Raw genomic sequence first — 17,819 nt, forward strand, 5'->3', positions numbered from 1 at the left:
AGGCTGGAGTGCAACGGCGCAATCTCGGCTCACTGCAAGCTCCGCCTCCTCGGTTAACGCCATTCTCCTACCTCAGCCTCCCGAGAAGCTGGGACTACAGGCGCGTGTCACCACACCCGGCCAATTTTTTGTATTTTTTGTAGAGACGGGGTTTCACCGTGTTAGCCAGGATGGTCTCGATCCTCTGACCTCCTGATCCGCCCGCGTTGGCCTCCCAAAGTGCTGGGAATACAGGCGTGAGCCACCGCGCCCGGCCTGGTTTTACTTTTAACAAGAGGAGTGGGCCGCACGCGGTGGCTCACGCCTGTAATTCCAACACTTTGGGAGGCCGAGGCGGGCGGATCACGAGGTCAGGAGTTCCAGACCAGCCAGGCCAATATGGTGAAACCCCGTCTCTACAAAAAAATACAAAAATTGGCCAGGCGTGGTGGCGCGCCTGTAGTCCCAGCTACTTGGGAGCTGAGGCAGGAAAATCACTGGAACCCGGGAAGCAGAAGTTGCAGTGAGCCCAGATCGCGCCACTGCACTCCAGCCTGGACGACAAGAGCGAAACTCCGTCTCAAAAAAACAAAAACAAAAACAAAAAACTAACAACAGCAACAACAACAACAAAAATAGGAACCATTCAGCCTGTTTCCACATCTGTACAACAAGCTAAATCATCCCTACCCTGCCTACCTCGTTGAACAGGCATTTTTTGTGAGAGCAACGAACCTGAAATGTTAACACCAACACTGTCTACAATTACCGTTACCGTTTTTAATAACCACTCAGGCACCTCCGACTGTTCTGCGCCTCCTCCACGTCACTAAACTCGCTACCGCCTGCTCCCCTCCAGAGACCGGGATCCTTCCAGCAGTTTTCGGACCCCCGAGCACAGAGACCGCCAAGCCAAAGGCGAGTAGCAATCCCTCGGTTCGGAAACGGCGAAAGGAAACCGCAAGCGGGCCACCACGTCGGGTGGGAGCTACGAAGTTGCCCGTTCCCGGTTACTTCCGGGCTTGCGAACGACGGCTGCTCTCAAAGGCCAAACTTAATGGATGGACGAGCAGCGCGCTACTGCAGCTTTCTTCCGCCTTAGGAAGGTGGCGGCCGGGGATGAGGAGGCCCCTAAGCAGGCGCGGAATGGAGCCGGGGGGCGGAGATGCCAGCCTCACTTTGCATGGTCTCCAGAACCGCTCCCACGGCAAGATAAAGCTGCGAAAGAGAAAGTCTACCTTGTACTTCAACACCCAGGAGAAGAGCGCCAGGCGCCGCGGGGGTGAGTGAGGGGACACTGTCTGGAGAGCTCCTGCCCCCATCTAAAAGGAGCCCCCTCTATTTCATTACCAGCCAGTTGCCCGTTGAGCTCTGTGCTGCCAGATCTTAACGAGTTTTGAAATGCTGGGAAATGCTGGAAACACAGATTTTAATATAAATTCTGATTTTTAAATGTTGGCAACTAAATTCAATTTTTTAAAAAATACTCTGTATTTGGCCGACAGGCTGTCCATTTGTGGTCAAGAGCAGGACTTTGGAGACAGCAGAGAGACCCGGGTTTGAATCCTGATAAGTAATTTACAACTTTATTTGGACAAGGCAGTTTAATTTCTGGGCCTCAATTTGCTCGTCTGTAAAATGGGGCTAATAATACCTATCCCATAATATTGTTTGGAGGATTAAGTGAGATGCATGTGAAGAAATTAACACAGTGCCTGGCATATATAATAGTAATCATCAATATATATGTACAGAGGACCATTTTATATTGCACATATACAAAGGGCTGCTTCCCAAATTAGTAATTTGTTAGCTGGTTTCTTTCATTAGATATCCACATAGTATGACCTAATTAATTAGCCTAAGGCCTTAGTTAACCCACTCTTTTTTTTTGTATCTATTTTAATATTATCTTTACACAATAAGTTGCAAGAAAAGTTGGTTAAACTAAAAGAGTGGCAGTCACCCAGTGATGAGGCTGTGGTCCTTGTATAACCAACCAGGTTGGCTTTAAGAATGGTGTGGAGGGGCCAGAGGTCACTACTGTGCCTTACAAGGAGCCAACCAGAGCAGCAGATTTTAAGTTTTGCAAGTGGAACTGCCTGACTTTTGTGCCACTATTACCTGTTTTGTTCTGTTTTTCAGATCTTCTTGGAGAAAATATTTATCTGCTCTTGTTTACCATAGCTTTACGAATAATAAACTGCTTTTTAGTGCAGACAAGTTTTGTTCCAGATGAATACTGGCAGTCTCTTGAAGTTTCACATCACATGGTTTTCAAATATCCTTTGTGGTTTCTTTTCCAGACTATGAGTGTGTATTCATCTTGGAAATTGTGCTCAGTTTCTTTTAGAGTAGTCCCCCTTGCTCCCTCGTCTTCAGTAGATAGTTTCCAAAATCCCTAGTGGATGCTTGAAACTGTAGACAGTACCAAACTCTATATATATTGTTTTTATATATGTAAAAAATACACACACGCTTATGATAAAGTTTATACAAATTAGGTACAGTAAGAGATTAACTATTAAAATATAACAAGTATAACACAATACTATAATAAAAGTTATGTGAACTTTTATGTGGTCTCTCTCAAAATATCTTCATATTTTCAGACAGTGGTTGACTATGGGCAACTGAAACCATGGAAAGTGAAACCACAGATAAGGGGGGACTACTATACATATTTTCAGTTTTCCGTATTTTCCCCAAATAATTTTAACTCATCAAAGTATACCATTATTTTATACAAATATTTCTCCTGTATCTTTCTTTTATGTTAATATACTTGACACAGCCATTAGCATACATTCCCACAGTACTTAGCACTTGGAGGATACAAAGAAAGTAAAAAACACATTACTGCCTTGAAGAAGTTAAGAGTTTAGTTGGCCAATTGAATTTTTAATGCAAATATCCAGTATAAAATGCTGTTTAAAGACTGCCACAAAATAAAATATTGTTTTTTTTTTGTTTGTTTTTTTTGAGACGGAGTCTGGCTCTGTCGCCCAGGCTGGAGTGCAGTGGCGCAATCTCAGCTCACTGCAAGCTCCGCCTCCCGGGTTCACGCCATTCTCCTGCCTCAGCCTCCCGAGTAGCTGGGACTACAGGCGCCCGCCACTACGCCCGGTTAATTTTTTGTATTTTTAGTAGAGACGGGGTTTCACCATGTTAGCCAGGATGGTCTCGATCTCCTGACCTCGTGATCCGCCCGCCTCGGCCTCCCAAAGTGCTGGGATTACAGGCGTGAGCCACCGCGCCCGGCCTAAAATATTGTTTTATAAATGGAAATGAAAATAGATTTTGCCACGTGAAGTGGTGTGCACCTGTAGAGGCAGGACCACTTGAGCCCAAGTTTGAGACCAGCCTGGGCAAGACAGTGAGACCCCATCTTAAAAAAAAAAAAAAAAAGACGGAAATAGGTTTCAATATTATTGGACATTTACTCCTTAATGTTACTAATTATGGTTATTTGACTTGGGAATGGACAGAGAGACTGAGGAGTTACACTTATCCCTTAATCTTTGCAAGCATTTACAAGATTCTTCATCTTTTAGGGAAAGATAGTGTTCAGTTGCTGGTAAGTTTAAATAAAAGTAACTAAATGATATTGGGGCCATGGAATTTGTTTTTAAAAGGCTACTGTTGCTAAAGTCCAGCCATATCTGGGAAGCCCATGATACTACAGACATACTGTGATGTGTAACTCTTTAGTTTGTGCTGAAATACAAGACTGAGCATGAAAATATCCTGCCATGAGGAATCCTGTTATGATGTGCAGATTATCAAAATGACTATATTATGTATTATTTGGACATTAGAAGTATACTTCTTTCTTTTTTTTTTTTTTTTTTTGGGGATGGAGTTTTGCTCTTGTTGCCTAGGCTGGAGTGCAATGGCGTGATCTTGGCTCACCACAACCTCCACCTCCCGGGTTCAGGCGATTCTCCTGCCTCAGCCTCCCGAGTAGCTGGGATAACAGGCATGCACCACCATGCCCGGCTAATTTTGTATTTTTAGTAGAGACGGGGTTTCTCTGTGTTGGTCAGGCTGGTCTCGAACTCCCGACCTGAGGTGATCTGCCCGCGCGGTGGCTCACACCTGTAATCCCAGCAGTTTGGGAGGCCGAGGCGGGCGGATCACCTGAGGTTGGGAGTTCGAGACCAGCCTGACCAACACAGAGAAACCCCGTCTCTACTAAAAATACAAAATTAGCCAGGTGTGGTCGCGCATGCCTGTAATCTCAGACTTTCTGGAGGCTGAGGTAGGAGAATCGCTTGAACCCAGGAGGTGGAGGTTGCGGTGAGCCGAGATCACGCCATTGCACTCTAGCCTGGGCAACAAAAGCGAAACTCCTTCCCCCCTTCCCCGCAAAAAAAGTATCACTTGAGAGCACCGTTGTATTTTGTGTTTTTTACCTTGTAAGTAGAAGACCGTGTGATATGATTTTATGAAGTCTGTATACATCTAAACCCACTGAGGATTTACTGTTGAAATTAAAACTTTAAAAATTTTAATTTGACAAAAATTTAGTGATCTGCATAATCATCGTGCTATATAGTAATTAGGCATCAACAGTAAGTAGGATTGTAATTCCTAGGCTATTAATTGCTGGGGTCAGTTGCCAGGAGATGGTACAAGGGCAGGACTAATGGTGCAAAAGCTTCTCTAGCCTCACTCCCATGATCTTTTAAGCTGTCATCAGATGAGACTCAGAGTTTGCGCTCTCCCCGATTTCTGTCAGTGGGGGTTAATGGCTCAGCATTCCAAAGGCAGTCCAAATCCTGACGTGTTTTGTGTAGCTTAGAAAGACACAGGTTCTAGGGTATTTTAAGGTGGGGTTGTACTCTCCCCATTGCAATATTTGCTTCCCTGTTATTGAGAAATTAGGGTTAAACCAGTGAAACCGATGCTTCAAATGGGAAGATGATGGGGAAGGAGAATTCAGAGCAGTAGCAGAGTTTCTTCCATTAACACAGGCAGAATTTAGGAGCCGCAACCTGGCTTTTCTTCTCTTACAGTTATCTACTAGTTTATAGATTATGCAAGGTATCCATAAAGTCTGGAATCACAAGAAAATATACATAATCTCATCACTGACATTTTATATCCCAGGAAGTAGGTCAGATTACAAATGAAGAGGTCTTCAAGATAGAAAAATTTCCTGCTCCTCCAAGACCTATCCACTGCCCTCCATCTGTAGCTGACCCACCAGGTCATTTTGTGACGTGAAGGAAGCCTCCCCTGACCTGCTCCAACCCCTCTAAAAGGAACTCATTGTCGTATCTAGAACTTGACCCTGTAGAGATTCATTAGGATATGATCAGTCATTCATACTCTCATATTGATTATTTTAAGCAAATTATATACATAATTTTGAAGCTAGAAGAGGTTGGAGAAGTGAAGTAAATAGACCAAGGTCACAACGTGTTAAAAGCAGAACTAGAGCTAAATCCCAGGTCTATTTACTCACAGCCTAGTGCTCTTCCCAGATGGCTCCTGTACAAACTGCATAAGGCTTATGCACAGCTAGGCATGGTGGCTCACAGTTGTAATCTCAGCACTTTGGGAGGCTGAGGTGGGAGGATTGCTTGAGGCCAGGAGTTTGAGAACAGCCTGGGCAACATAGCAAAACACTGTTTCTAAAAATTTTTAAAAAGGAGAGATGGCTTAGAGATGCACTGTCCACCATGGTAGCCACTAGCTACATGTAGCTGTTGAAGACTTCAAATGTGGCTAGTCCAATTTGAGAAGTGCTGAAAATGTAAAATACATACTGAATGTTAAAGGCCTAGTACAAAAAAAGAATAAAAATATTTTTATAATTTTTATTGATTAAATGTTCAAATGATGATGCCTTAGACAAGATGAAATTAATTTTACCTGTTTTGGATTTGGGGGTCATCTCTGTTGTTACTTTTTAATTTGCCAGCTATAGAATTTAAAATTACACGTGTGGCTCAGGTTATATGTCTTTTGGCCTGTGATGGCATGGAACAAGTGAAAAGAAAGAGGAAGAGGAGGGGAAACCTGAATGGGGAACCACAGTAAGGTTTGTTGGGTTTTGTTTCGTTTGAAATGGAATCTCACTCTGTCGCCCAGGCTGGAGTGCAGTGGCACCATCTTGGCTCGCTGTAACTGCTGCCTCCCGGGTTCAAGTGATTCTCCTGCCTCAGCCTCCCGAGTACCTGGGATTACAGGCACCCGCCACCACACCTGGCTAATTTTTGTATTTTTAGTAGAGACGGGGTTTCACTGTGGCCAGGCTGGACTCCAATGATCTGCCTGCCTCTGCCTCCCAAAGTGTTGAGATTACAGGGGTGAGTCACCAAGCTTGCCAACAGTAGGGTCTTTGAATAGTCAGAAGACAACAAAAGGGTATTTGGCTCCTGTAGCTTAGGGGAGGAGTCAGGAGTGTAAAGAACAGAAGTATGGAATGAGAAGCTGCCAACATAGGCCTAGTGCTCAAGTTACGCCTGGCATGTTCTTCTCTTTACCTCACTCCACTGCTTTATTTTACTCTTTAGCAGGTCCTTACTGTAACATGGAAAATTATGGCATCAAAAATCTGGAGAGACTGCTAATGACTGGGAGTTCAGAACTCCGCTTATTGTTATGCGAAAGTCTACTTTGTTTTAAATTCAAGATTTCTACTTAACCACCCTTGAAAAACTTCTCTTTATTCGGGGTAAATGTCTCTAGCTCTTAACCTCATAATCATAGATAGTATCCTCTAGACACTTTGTAATTTATTAATATCCGTCTTAAAATGTGGATCTCCAAACTGACACAATACAGAAGGCAGAGTAACTAGTTCAGAATATGGTGGGTCCATTAACTTACATTTCTCAGAGCACAGGAATTCTTTTAGCTTTTTAATAGCTACCTCACACTGTTGGCTCATATTAAGTTTGTAGCCAAATTGACTTTTCATATGAACTGCTTTCAGGGGGCCTGGGAAGTAAGGATGAAGCTTATAGCTCCCTATGCAGAGTAAACAGAAGGTATGTACATGAGTGCCTTTTCCTGTATTTTACAGGGCACAGTTTATGTGAAATTAAGTACTGGGTACCTTTAACTTTCCAATTTTAGCATTTATTTACACATTGTGGACAAAAAGAAAATAAAGCTAAAGTGCTAAAAGCCACTGACAACTAAAAGTAAAGCAGCTCCTATAACGTGGACTTAATGAAGTTTGCTTCAACAAAAATATGAATTAACAGCCGGCGCGGTGGATCATGCCTGTAATCCCAGCACTTTGGGAGGGTGAGGGGGGTGGATCACCTGAGGTCAGGAGTTCGAGACTAGCTGGCCAACATGGTGAAACCCCATCTCTACTGAAAATAGAAAAATTATACAGGCATGGTGGCGGGCACCTGTAATCCCAGCTACTTGGGAGGCTAAGGCAGGAGAATCGCTTGAACTCGGGAGGTGGAGGTTGCCATGAGCCAAGATCGCACCACTGCACTCCAGCCTGGATGACAGAGTGAGACTCTGTCTCACACACACACACACACACAAAATAAATAAATAAATAACAAACTCACGTATGAATTTTTAGAAACACATCTTTTAAACAAACCAAGATTAAATTGTGCTCTACCAACAGGTGTTATTTTGTTAGTGTTAACTATGACACCTTTTTTTTTTAACTCTGAGAGATGCTAGTGCATAGCATTAGCATTTCTAACTATAATTTAGTTGTAATACATTTAGTCTTTATTTCAGTTTTACACTTAAATTTACTCTTTAATGTCATCTGAATACCATGTTCCTATAATTGCAGAATATTTGTGCTTTTTTAAAAAGTAATTTGTTAGCCAGGTGCGGTGGCTCATGCCTGTAATCCTAGCACTTTGGGAGGCTGAGGCGGGCAGATCACAAGGTCAGGAGATCAAGACCATCCTGGCTAAAATGGTGAAACCTCGTCTCTACTAAAAATACAAAAAAATTAGCCAGGCGTGGTGGCATGCATCTGTAGTCCCAGCTACTCGCAAGGCTGAGGCAGGAGAATCGCTTGAACCTGGGAGGCAGAGGTGGCAGTGAGCCAAGATCACACCGCTGCACTCCAGCCTGGGCGACAGAGCAAGACTCCATCTCGCTGGGCACGGTTGCTCACGCCTGTAATCCTAGCACTTTGGGAGGCCGAGGCAGGCGGATTGCCTGAGTTCAGGAGTTCGAGACCAGCCTGGGCAACATGGTGAAACCCCATCTCTACTAAAATACAAAAAATTAGCTGGGCGTGGCGGCGTGCGCCTGTAGTCCCAGCTACTCAGGAGGCTGAGGCAGGAGAATTGCTGGAATCTGGGAGGTGGAGCTTGCAGTGAGCCGTGATCGTGCCACTGCACTCCACCTTGGGCAACAGAGCGAGACTCTGTCTCCAAAAAAAAAAAAGACTCCGTCTCAAAAAAAAAAAAGTATTTCTTATTATCTTATTTTATATATTATTATCTTATAGATAATATAATCTTATTATCTATATTGCAGGATAGAGAAGCAGCATAACTTAGTAATTAAAGTCAGGCAGACCTGGGTTTATAATGCCGGCTTTCATACTTACTAGCTGTGCAGCCTTGGAAAATTAGTTAACCTCTCTGTGCCTCAGTTTCCTCATCTATAAAACAGTTCTTGACTCAGAAGATTGTTAGGACTGAATGAGTTGATACATATAAAATACTTAGCATGATACATAGTACACAGTGCTGCAAACATTTGAATTTTTAAAAACCTGTTGTTGCTAATGAATATAAATATACTTTTAAAATAGAAACTTGGCCAGGCACGGTGGCTTACACCTGTAATCCCAGCACTTTGGGAGGCCGAGGCGGGTGGATCACGAGGTCAGGAGATCGAGACCATGCTGGCTAACATTGTGAAACCCCGTCTCTACTAAAAATACAAAAAAATTAGCCGGGCATGGGAGGCTGAGGCAGGAGAATGGCGTGAACCCGGGAGGCGGAGCTTGCAGTGAGCCGCAGTCGCACCACTGGACTCCAGCCTGGGCGACAGAGCGATACGTCCTATAAAAATAAATAAATAAATAAAACAGAAACTTAACACAATTAAATGACTGGCTATTAATATTTACATTAAAATTAGGGCCAGGCACAGTGGCTCACGCTTGTAATCCCAACACTTTGGGAGGCCAAGGTGGAAGTATCATTTGAGGCAAGATTAACTGAGTGTGGCAGTGCATGTCTGAAGTCCTAGCTACTCAGTAGACTGAGGCAGGAAAATTGCTTCACTCCTGGATTCAAGGCTGCAGCCTGGGTAACAGAGTGAGACCCTGTCAATCAATCAATATAATAAAAAATAATTTAAAAATATATTTATAATATATATGTGTGTATGTATGTCATATATACACACACATACAGAGAATAAGACTGGTAAAGACTTTATATTTATATATAAATATATATATATTTATGATATATTTTATATTTATATATAATATATGTGTATATATGTCATATATACACACACATACAGAGAATGAGACTGGTAAAACTTAAAACTACATTGATTATTTTAATGAGAATATAATTTTTGTATAAATAGGGATGTAGGGATGTAGTTTTGTGGAAGAATAGAAAAATATATTGCCTATTTTTGTACTAAGAATGGCTTCCCATAGATAGTTGGATCAGCTTGTTGACTTTTATCATAATTCAGTTTGAACCAACAGATATTTTTAACATCCTGTTCTTCTTTTTAACTGATGAAGATTTGGATTCCTAGACTTGCCCAAGCACTTCTGTCTGCTGTAGCAGATGTGAGACTTTACTCATTAATGAAGCAACTAGAAAATCAGGAAGTGGCAAGATGGGTGGTAAGTCCTAAATACTTTAGAAGCTGTATGCCAGTTATTTCGTTCCTATGGGTATAAAGCACATGGAAACATTGATTCCCAAAACAATTTTAGAAGATAATTCATACAACTTTATAGAGGTACTTCCATAAATAAGAACAGTAATATGCAAGTGGCACCTGCCATATCTTTCCTTCGGATTAAGCCCTGGACAGTGTAAGCCACTGATGCCCTCAAACCCTATGAGAGTCTAAACCCTGGGAGACAGCCTTTGGAAGCCCCTTCACTCCTCAAAACTGTCCTTGCCTCTCTTTCCATAGAATTGAGTAGGGATCGTTCTAAATTACCAACTACCTCACAAAGCATCTTAGCTATTTACAACCCTTGTTCTCTTCCTCTAGCCAGCCTCTATCTGAGGTGCAGCCCGAGAAATCTTTTTGCACTGAAACTCTTTCACTTCTGAATGGGATGTTGGAAGTATTAGGTTGGTGCAAAAGTAATTGTGGTTTGTGCCACAACAATATTAGGTTGGTGTAATTACTGGACTCATGTAAGGAAGAAAGTATAGTATAGAAGACTATCTTTTGTCGTTTGACTTATTTCAAGGTGGGAAGATAGATTCCTGACATCTCCCACTCCGATCTTGAATGGATTTTTCCCATTTAAACAATATCCTGATGAGGGATTGGATTCTGTAGTACTGTCGTTAATTCACTTGGCTCTTTGTAAAGTTAATAAGCTTATATGAGCCTGTTTGAAAGTCTTACTACCTTTTTTATATTGTTTCTATTGGAAAATACATTCTAAATTCCAGGTAACCAATTTAGCAACATATTTCTGAAATATAATTTATTAATAAATTAGGGAACATTTCTGCAGGTATTCTATTCCTTTGCATTAAAAAGAAAGATTGGTTTAGCAACTAAGTCCTTGCTAATTGATTCAGCAATATGGTTAGCCTCATTATTTTGTGTTTATACTTTATGTACATTGCAGAAGGCTCAACATAAAATGGTAGGCAAAAGTCATGATGGCTTTGAAGTCCTTCCTCCAAAGATACAGCACTAGGGCCGGGCATGGTGGCTCACCCCTATAATCCCAGCACTTTGGGAGGCCGAGGCGGGCGGATCACAAGGTCCGGAGTTCGAGACCAGCCTGGCCAACATGGTGAAACCCCGTCTCTACTAAAAATACAAAAATTATCCAGGCGTGGTGGCAGACACCTGTAATCCCAGCTACTCGGGAGGCTAAGGCAGGAGAATTGCTTGAACCCAGGAGGCAGAGATTGTGCCACTGCACTCTAACCTGGGTGACAGAGCAAGAGCAAGACTCCTTCTCGAAGAAAAAAAAAGGATACAGCACTAGGTTCTTCTAGTTTAGGAAAAACCTTTACTTTCATGAAAATTGGGAACATTTTTTAAAGGCTATATTTGGTGAGATGGGAAGCTAGTGCCACATGCTTAACAATTGCCTCAACTAACAAGTTTCTTTTAACACATTTGTTTTGTAGACTTAATGGTGCTCTGTGTGCATGTCCTTCCAAAAACTGATTCATTAATTTAGTCAATCTCCAAATTAAAATTTAATAATGTTTCCTGACTTTTTTTTCCTCTTTCCTGTTTTGTCTTAATTTTTCATCAGCGTTCCAAAACAGGGAGACATTCCAAACAAGTGCAACATTCCAAACAAGGTCAACAAAAAAACAGTCATAATACTTGTGTCAGTACTATAAGACAGTTTGAGAAATATTGATTGGAAGAATCTAGTTATGAATTTCAATCATCTGTAAACTCTACCATCAAAGAATCTGTTTTTTATGTGTTTCATTAATGGAAAGTGGGATTTTAAATCAAATGAAGTGCCATAAAAATGCACCTGAAAGTATAAACTTCTTAACATGAACAAATATAGATCTGCTATTATCATAAACCTGTGTTTCATGTAACTTTCTAAAAACAACGTTTGGGCATGACTACTTACTTTAACATCATCTACCTTTTGATGTCCTTTTCACAATATTTAGACTTGCTTGCTATTTAGAAGATAATATGTACTAAGGTTTTCCATTTCCAACTTCATATATGTTTGCTCTGTACTTTTTCTTAGTTTTTTTGCCAGTTGTGTTCCTGGTTCACATGGTATTGCTGTACCAGAACCCTTACAAACACCATGGAAACTGTTCTCACTATAATTGCTCTTTTCTACTATCCTCTGGAAGGTTCAAAGTCTATGAACAGGTAAGAAAAATTATTGTTAATAATTATATTCAAAACTCTACTTTTGAAAAATCTTAAATATCAACATATTGTAATGTCTAGTAGACCCCCTAATTTTCATGAGTCATGAGAACCACAAATTTTCAGTTGATATATTATAGCAGAAAACAGATAATACTCAAACAGGATAATTAAGGAGAGTTTAACAAAAGGAGTATTTGCAAAGGTTTAGACAATATTTAGAAAAGCCAATAAGGAAACATCATAGTACCCCCAGCATGGTTATAGTAGGAAGTCTGTATTATCTCTAGGCCCCAAGGAGCAAGGAGAAGAAATGGTTACTGGAATCTATAAAAAGCTGTAATTGTAAGAGAGGGCCCCAGCAGGGACAGGCACAGCCAGCCTTTAGCAATAATGAGGAGACAGCCAGGGGACTAAATAATCCTGACCCAACTCTTCTGCCTCTCAGCCCAAAACAGTCAGAAGCCAGAAAGCAAGGTAGCCACTGATGCTGTCCATTCAGGTCAGCTTTCCTGCGTGCAGACTGGATAAAGGCTGGAGGAGAAGAGTTTTGGAAGGGCAAATAGGAAATACTTGGACTTTATTTGGCTTCCTTTAAACTGGGGAAACAAGTACCACGCAATGGGAACATGAGTGAAGGCATGGAACTGTAAATGGGCTCCATTTACAGTTACAGTTACAGTATATTCAAGGCAGATTGTCCAAAGTAGTTATAGAGTGTTGTAGGATGCATGGAAGAAAAGAAGAAGAAAGGATGAGGCTGGAATGGGACTTTGAATTTGGATTTTATTCTGTAGGTAATAGGGAACCATTTGAGGCGTTTGAGTAGCACGACATAATCAAATCTGATTTTGAAAAACTTCTTTTGTAATAGCAGTATTTAGGATATACTGAAAGGAGAAAAGCCAGAATTTGGGATCTAATTAAAATTCTGGTATCCATTCTTCCTACACACAAGGTTGTTAGGATGATCAAATCAAATAAGATCATTTCTGTCTTAGACTCTCTTAACTACAAGAAAAAGCATTCACTCAAGTTACATATATGATGAGGACTTTATTTTAAGTCTAAAAGGGAAAATGGGCATCTCAAGCCTTGTGGCTAGGACTGGAAGAAAACTGTAGAATATCTGAGCCACACAAATGAATTGAAATGTTATGCAGAATCCAAGGCAGTTTTGGGGAATGGACTGTTTTGTTGTGCCTTTATATCCCAAATAGCCTATGAATCCTGCCTTAGTCTTCCATCATTTAGGGGCTTAGCTAGTCTCTCCACTTCTGTTTTTGCTAGCAATTACCCAGATTTCTCCATATCTCACATTCAGTTTGAGAGAATCGAATTAGGTCCATTAAATCTCATTGTCTTTATCTGGACATAACTTTATTTCACACTGGCCAGCCTTAGATTGGCTACCTGGGCCCAGGTGCCCTTCCCTAATTCAGTCAGGAAGCGCAAGGGTCACATGGTACAAAAGGACTGCTATATAAGCATTTTTCCTTGTATAAGCATGACAGATACTATTCCAGACCTGACAATAAAATGACATTTTGCACACTCCCTTAAAAAATGCAAGTATTGACCGGGTGTGGTGGTTCACGCCTGTAATCTCCACACTTTGGGAGGCCGAGACGGGTGGATCACTTGAGGTCGGGAGTTCGAGACCAGCCTGGCCAACATGGTGAAACCCCGTCTCCACTAAAAATACAAAATTAGCTGGATTTGGTGGTGCATGCCTATAATCCCAGCTACTCGGGAGGATGAGACAGGAGAATCACTTGAACCCAGGAGGCAGCGGTTGCAGTCAGTCGAGGTCACACGATTGCACTCCAGCCTGGGCAACAAGAGCAAAACTGTCTCAAAAAAAAAAAATTTTGTGGAGATGGGGTCTCTTTAGGTTGCCCAGCTGGCGTTCAACTCCGGGATCAAGTAATCCTCCCACCACGGCCTCTTAAAGCGTTGGGATTACAGGCATGAGCCACCAAACCTGGCCTAAATTTCAAGCTCATGTATCAAAATCTGGATTTCAACTTTCTCTTGAAAAATTGGAAGTTCTAATAGTATTTTGGGCTAGGATTCCTTCATGACAATACCATGGTTCAAACTTAGCCTACATTTCTCATTTTTATTTTTTTTTTGAGACAGTGTCTCTCTCTGTCACCCAGGCTGGAGTACAGTGGCTCCATCTCGGCTCACTGCAACCTCTGCCTCCTGGGTTCAAGCAATTCTGCTTCAGCCTCCCGAGTAGCTGGGACTACAGGTGCGCACCACCACGCCCAGCTAATTTTTGTATTTTTAGTAGAGATGGGGTTTCACTATGTTGGCCAGGCTGGTCTTGAACTCCTGACCTAGTGATCCAGCTGCCTCGGCCTCCCAAAGTGCTGGGATTACAGGCGTGAGTCACCGCACCCAGCCCCATTTCTCATTTTTATAGTTTACTGGGTCTCTGTAAGCATTTGAATGTGTTATCCTTGAGCTTACATCCTCATCAACATTACAGAATTCATTCTTTTTTTTTTTTCTTTTTTTTGAGATGGAGTTTCATTCTTGTTGCCCAGGCTAGAGTGCAATGGCATGATCTCAGCTCATTGCAACCTCCACCTCCCAGGTTCAAGTGATTCTCCTGCCTCAGCCTCCCAAGTAGCTGGGATTACAGGCACCTGCCACCACACCCAGCTAATTTTTTTCTATCTTTAGTAGAGACAGGGTTTCACCATTTTGGCCAGACTGGTCTTGAACTCCTGACTTCAGGTGATCCACCCACCTCGGCCTCCCAAAGTGCTGGGATTGCAGGCCTGAGCCACCACACCTGGCCTACAGATTTCTTTATAGTTATTTTTATTAGTTAATAGCTATATAATGGTAATATAGGTTGTCTTATTTTGCTTTCTTTTAATTTTTTACAGGACTAAGTATTTTTCCACATAATAATATACTATCCATAGTCCTCATGATTAAATTATCAAATCATCTCTTTCAACCATTAGTTTAGAGAAGTCCTGTTAGTAAAAATCTGTATTTCTATCCATGATCATACAGTTTATACAGTAGGCCTTTTATCAGTTGTATGTATATATATTTCACTTGGCTAAAATTAACTTTCAAAACAAAATTATAAATACTCTGAGCCCATCACTGCCTAAATAATCCTGTTTCTTTAAATGCTCATGCTTTTTCTTAGAGAAAGCCTCTCTTTATGACTTTCTTATAGCTCCTTAGGAGAAACTTTTTTTTCAATCAAGAAAGTAATTGGCAAAGTTATGAGGTAAAAAGCATACTTTTTAGCACACAAGACTGGCATTAAGACATATGATAACTTCTTATTTGAAAATACTAGAATTAGAAGATGAGCACTGAAAATGGCTTTAGATATTACCTTTTTTAAAAGATAAGAAAAACTAAGACCCAGAAAGCGTAAGTAACCTGCAAAAGTTAATATAGCTATTTAGGCCAGGCACTGTGGCTCCTGCCTGTAACCCCAGCACTTTAGGAGGCTGAGGCTGGCGGATTGCCTGAGGTCAGGAGTTTGAGACCAGCCTGGCCAACATGGTAAAACCCTGTCTCCCACTAAAAATACAAAAAATTAGCCTGGCATGGGGATTAGCCTGTAATCCCAGCACTTTAGGAGGCTGAGGTGGGCAGATCACCTGAGGTCAGGAGTTTGAGGCCAGCCTGGCCAACAAGGTGAAACCCCATCTCTACTGAAAATACAAAAAATTAGTCGGGCATGGTGGTACACACCTGTAATCCCAGCTACTCGGGATGCTGAGGCAGGAGAATCACTTGCACCTGGGAGGCAGAAGTTGCCATGAGCCAAGATCATGCCACTGCACTCCAGCCTGGGTGACAGAGTGAGACTCTGTCTCAAAAAAAACAAAACAAAACAAAAAAAAGTTCATATAGCTATTTATACCAAAAGGAAAATGTCAAATCACAGTGTAAATGATAGATAACTTCAAGTTAATTTCCCACTTGTCTTATCACACATTTTCCTCTTATAGTGTCAAGTACTCATCCCTGGTGGCACTTGCCTTCATAATTCGTCCCACAGCTGTCATTCTGTGGACACCTTTGCTCTTCAGACATTTCTGTCAAGAATCAAGAAAGCTTGATCTTATTCTACATCATTTTTTACCTGTAGGGTAAGTGTGGCAATAATCCATCCATTTATTTTAGTAGCCTACAAATCACAGATTACGAACAAGATTTTACATCTTTCAGTTAATTATTTTATCTTCTAATGTCAATGAGAACTCTTAGTCCAAGGAAATAGAATAATGCAAAACTTATATATTATATTTTTATATTTATGATCCTGATTATAACTATTTTAATTTGCTTAACTGAGTGCTTTTGTAATTATTTCTAACTTAGTGTTTTCCAATGCTTTATTTCCTAAATATTTCTCAAATATATTTTAGAGATACTTGATTCTTTTACATTTGTATAAGGCTTTATAATTCATAATGTGTTTTCACATATTACCTCATAATTTTCATAATACTTCAGTCTAGGCAATATATGTTTTTATTTTGTAGTAGAGAAAACAGGAGGCTGGGAGAAATTTAAAATGTATTAGTCAAAGTCATTGGGCTGGTTGCTATACTGGTACTGAAACCCACATCTTCTAACTACACTATGAGCTCCTAGGATGAGTTGTATCCCAAGTATCTAGTAGACTACCCCGAATAATTATTTATTGAAGGGATGACTGCATTCTGACTCTTACAACAGTAATCTTTTTAAATACAATCATGCACCGCATAATGACATTTTGGTTAGCACTGGACTGCATTTATGACAGTGGTCCCATAAGATTATATGACCGTATTTTAGTGTACTTTAGTTTCTCTGTTTGGCTATATATATTTTATATATATATATATTTTTTTTTATTTGAGACGGAGTCTCACTCTGTCACCCAGGCTGGAGTGCAGTGGTGCAATCTCACTTCACTGCAGCCTCCGCCTCCCAGGTTCAAGTGATTCTCCTGCCTCAGCCTCCCAAACAGCTGGGATTACAGGCGCCTGCCAGCACGCCTGGCTAATTTTTTTATTTTTAGTAGAGTTGGGGTTTCACCATGTTGGCCAGCTAGTCTCAAACTCCTGACCTCAGGTGATCCACCCACCTTGGCCTCCCAAAGTGCTGGAAATACAGGCATGGGCCACCATGCCCAGCCTGTTTAGCTATAGTTAGATACACAGATACATAGCATTGTGTTACAATTGCTTACAATATTCAGCATACTATCATGCTGTATAGGTTTGTAGCCTAGGAGCAGTAGGCTATACCATATAGCCTAGATGTCTGTAAGCTGTACCATCTAGGCTTGTGTAAGTGCACTCTATGATGTTTGCACAATGATGAAACTGCCTAATGATGCAGTTCTCAGAATGTATCCCCATTGTTAAGTAATGCATGACTGTACTAGTATTCACTAGTCACAAGTATTTTTCGGGTAGCAATCTGAAAAGGACTAAATTATCTTGCATCTCAGTTGCTACTGTTGTCATTTCTCAGATGTATTAATAACATTGCATTAAATGTATTCATTCATTCAGGAAGTATTTAATCCTACTATGTGCCAGGCAGTGTTCCAGATGTAGGAGATGCATAAGTTTAACCAAAAAAAGTACCTGCCTTCATGAAGTTTACATTCTAGTAGGGAGAGACAGACAGCTAAAAAGATAAGAGTAAATATATATTTGTCAAGTGATGGTAATACAGGGAAAAATAATTGTGGGATAAGGAGGATAGAATGCCAGTGCTTGGGGTAATGGGGGAGCTGTTATTTTTAA

At 41.1% G+C, this 17,819-nt stretch overlaps 2 protein-coding genes across 3 annotated transcripts in view; one reads left to right on the forward strand and one right to left on the reverse strand.

The window, feature by feature from the left end:
- The window catches only part of CCPG1 (cell cycle progression 1), an 89,117-nt gene that overhangs the window by 405 nt on the left and 70,893 nt on the right, over positions 1-17,819 (reverse strand). The window lies entirely within an intron of this gene.
- Positions 1,002-17,819, forward strand: part of PIGB (phosphatidylinositol glycan anchor biosynthesis class B) — a 36,972-nt gene continuing 20,154 nt past the window's right edge. The window contains exons 1-6 of one of the 2 annotated variants that reach the window (XM_055363179.2): positions 1,002-1,261; positions 2,125-2,258; positions 3,437-3,556; positions 9,704-9,808; positions 11,894-12,024; positions 16,023-16,163. In XM_055363179.2, the coding sequence (XP_055219154.2) occupies positions 1,099-1,261; positions 2,125-2,258; positions 3,437-3,556; positions 9,704-9,808; positions 11,894-12,024; positions 16,023-16,163 (794 nt within the window). In that variant the 5' untranslated portion in view covers positions 1,002-1,098. Of the gene's footprint in view, positions 1,262-2,124; positions 2,259-3,436; positions 3,557-6,925; positions 6,981-9,703; positions 9,809-11,893; positions 12,025-16,022; positions 16,164-17,819 lie in introns of those variants that run through there. The other variant, XM_063698555.1, reaches the window with a different exon arrangement.

Source organism: Gorilla gorilla, chromosome 16 (assembly GCF_029281585.2).
Source record: "Gorilla gorilla gorilla isolate KB3781 chromosome 16, NHGRI_mGorGor1-v2.1_pri, whole genome shotgun sequence".
In the NCBI taxonomy this organism is placed as follows: domain Eukaryota; kingdom Metazoa; phylum Chordata; class Mammalia; order Primates; family Hominidae; genus Gorilla; species Gorilla gorilla.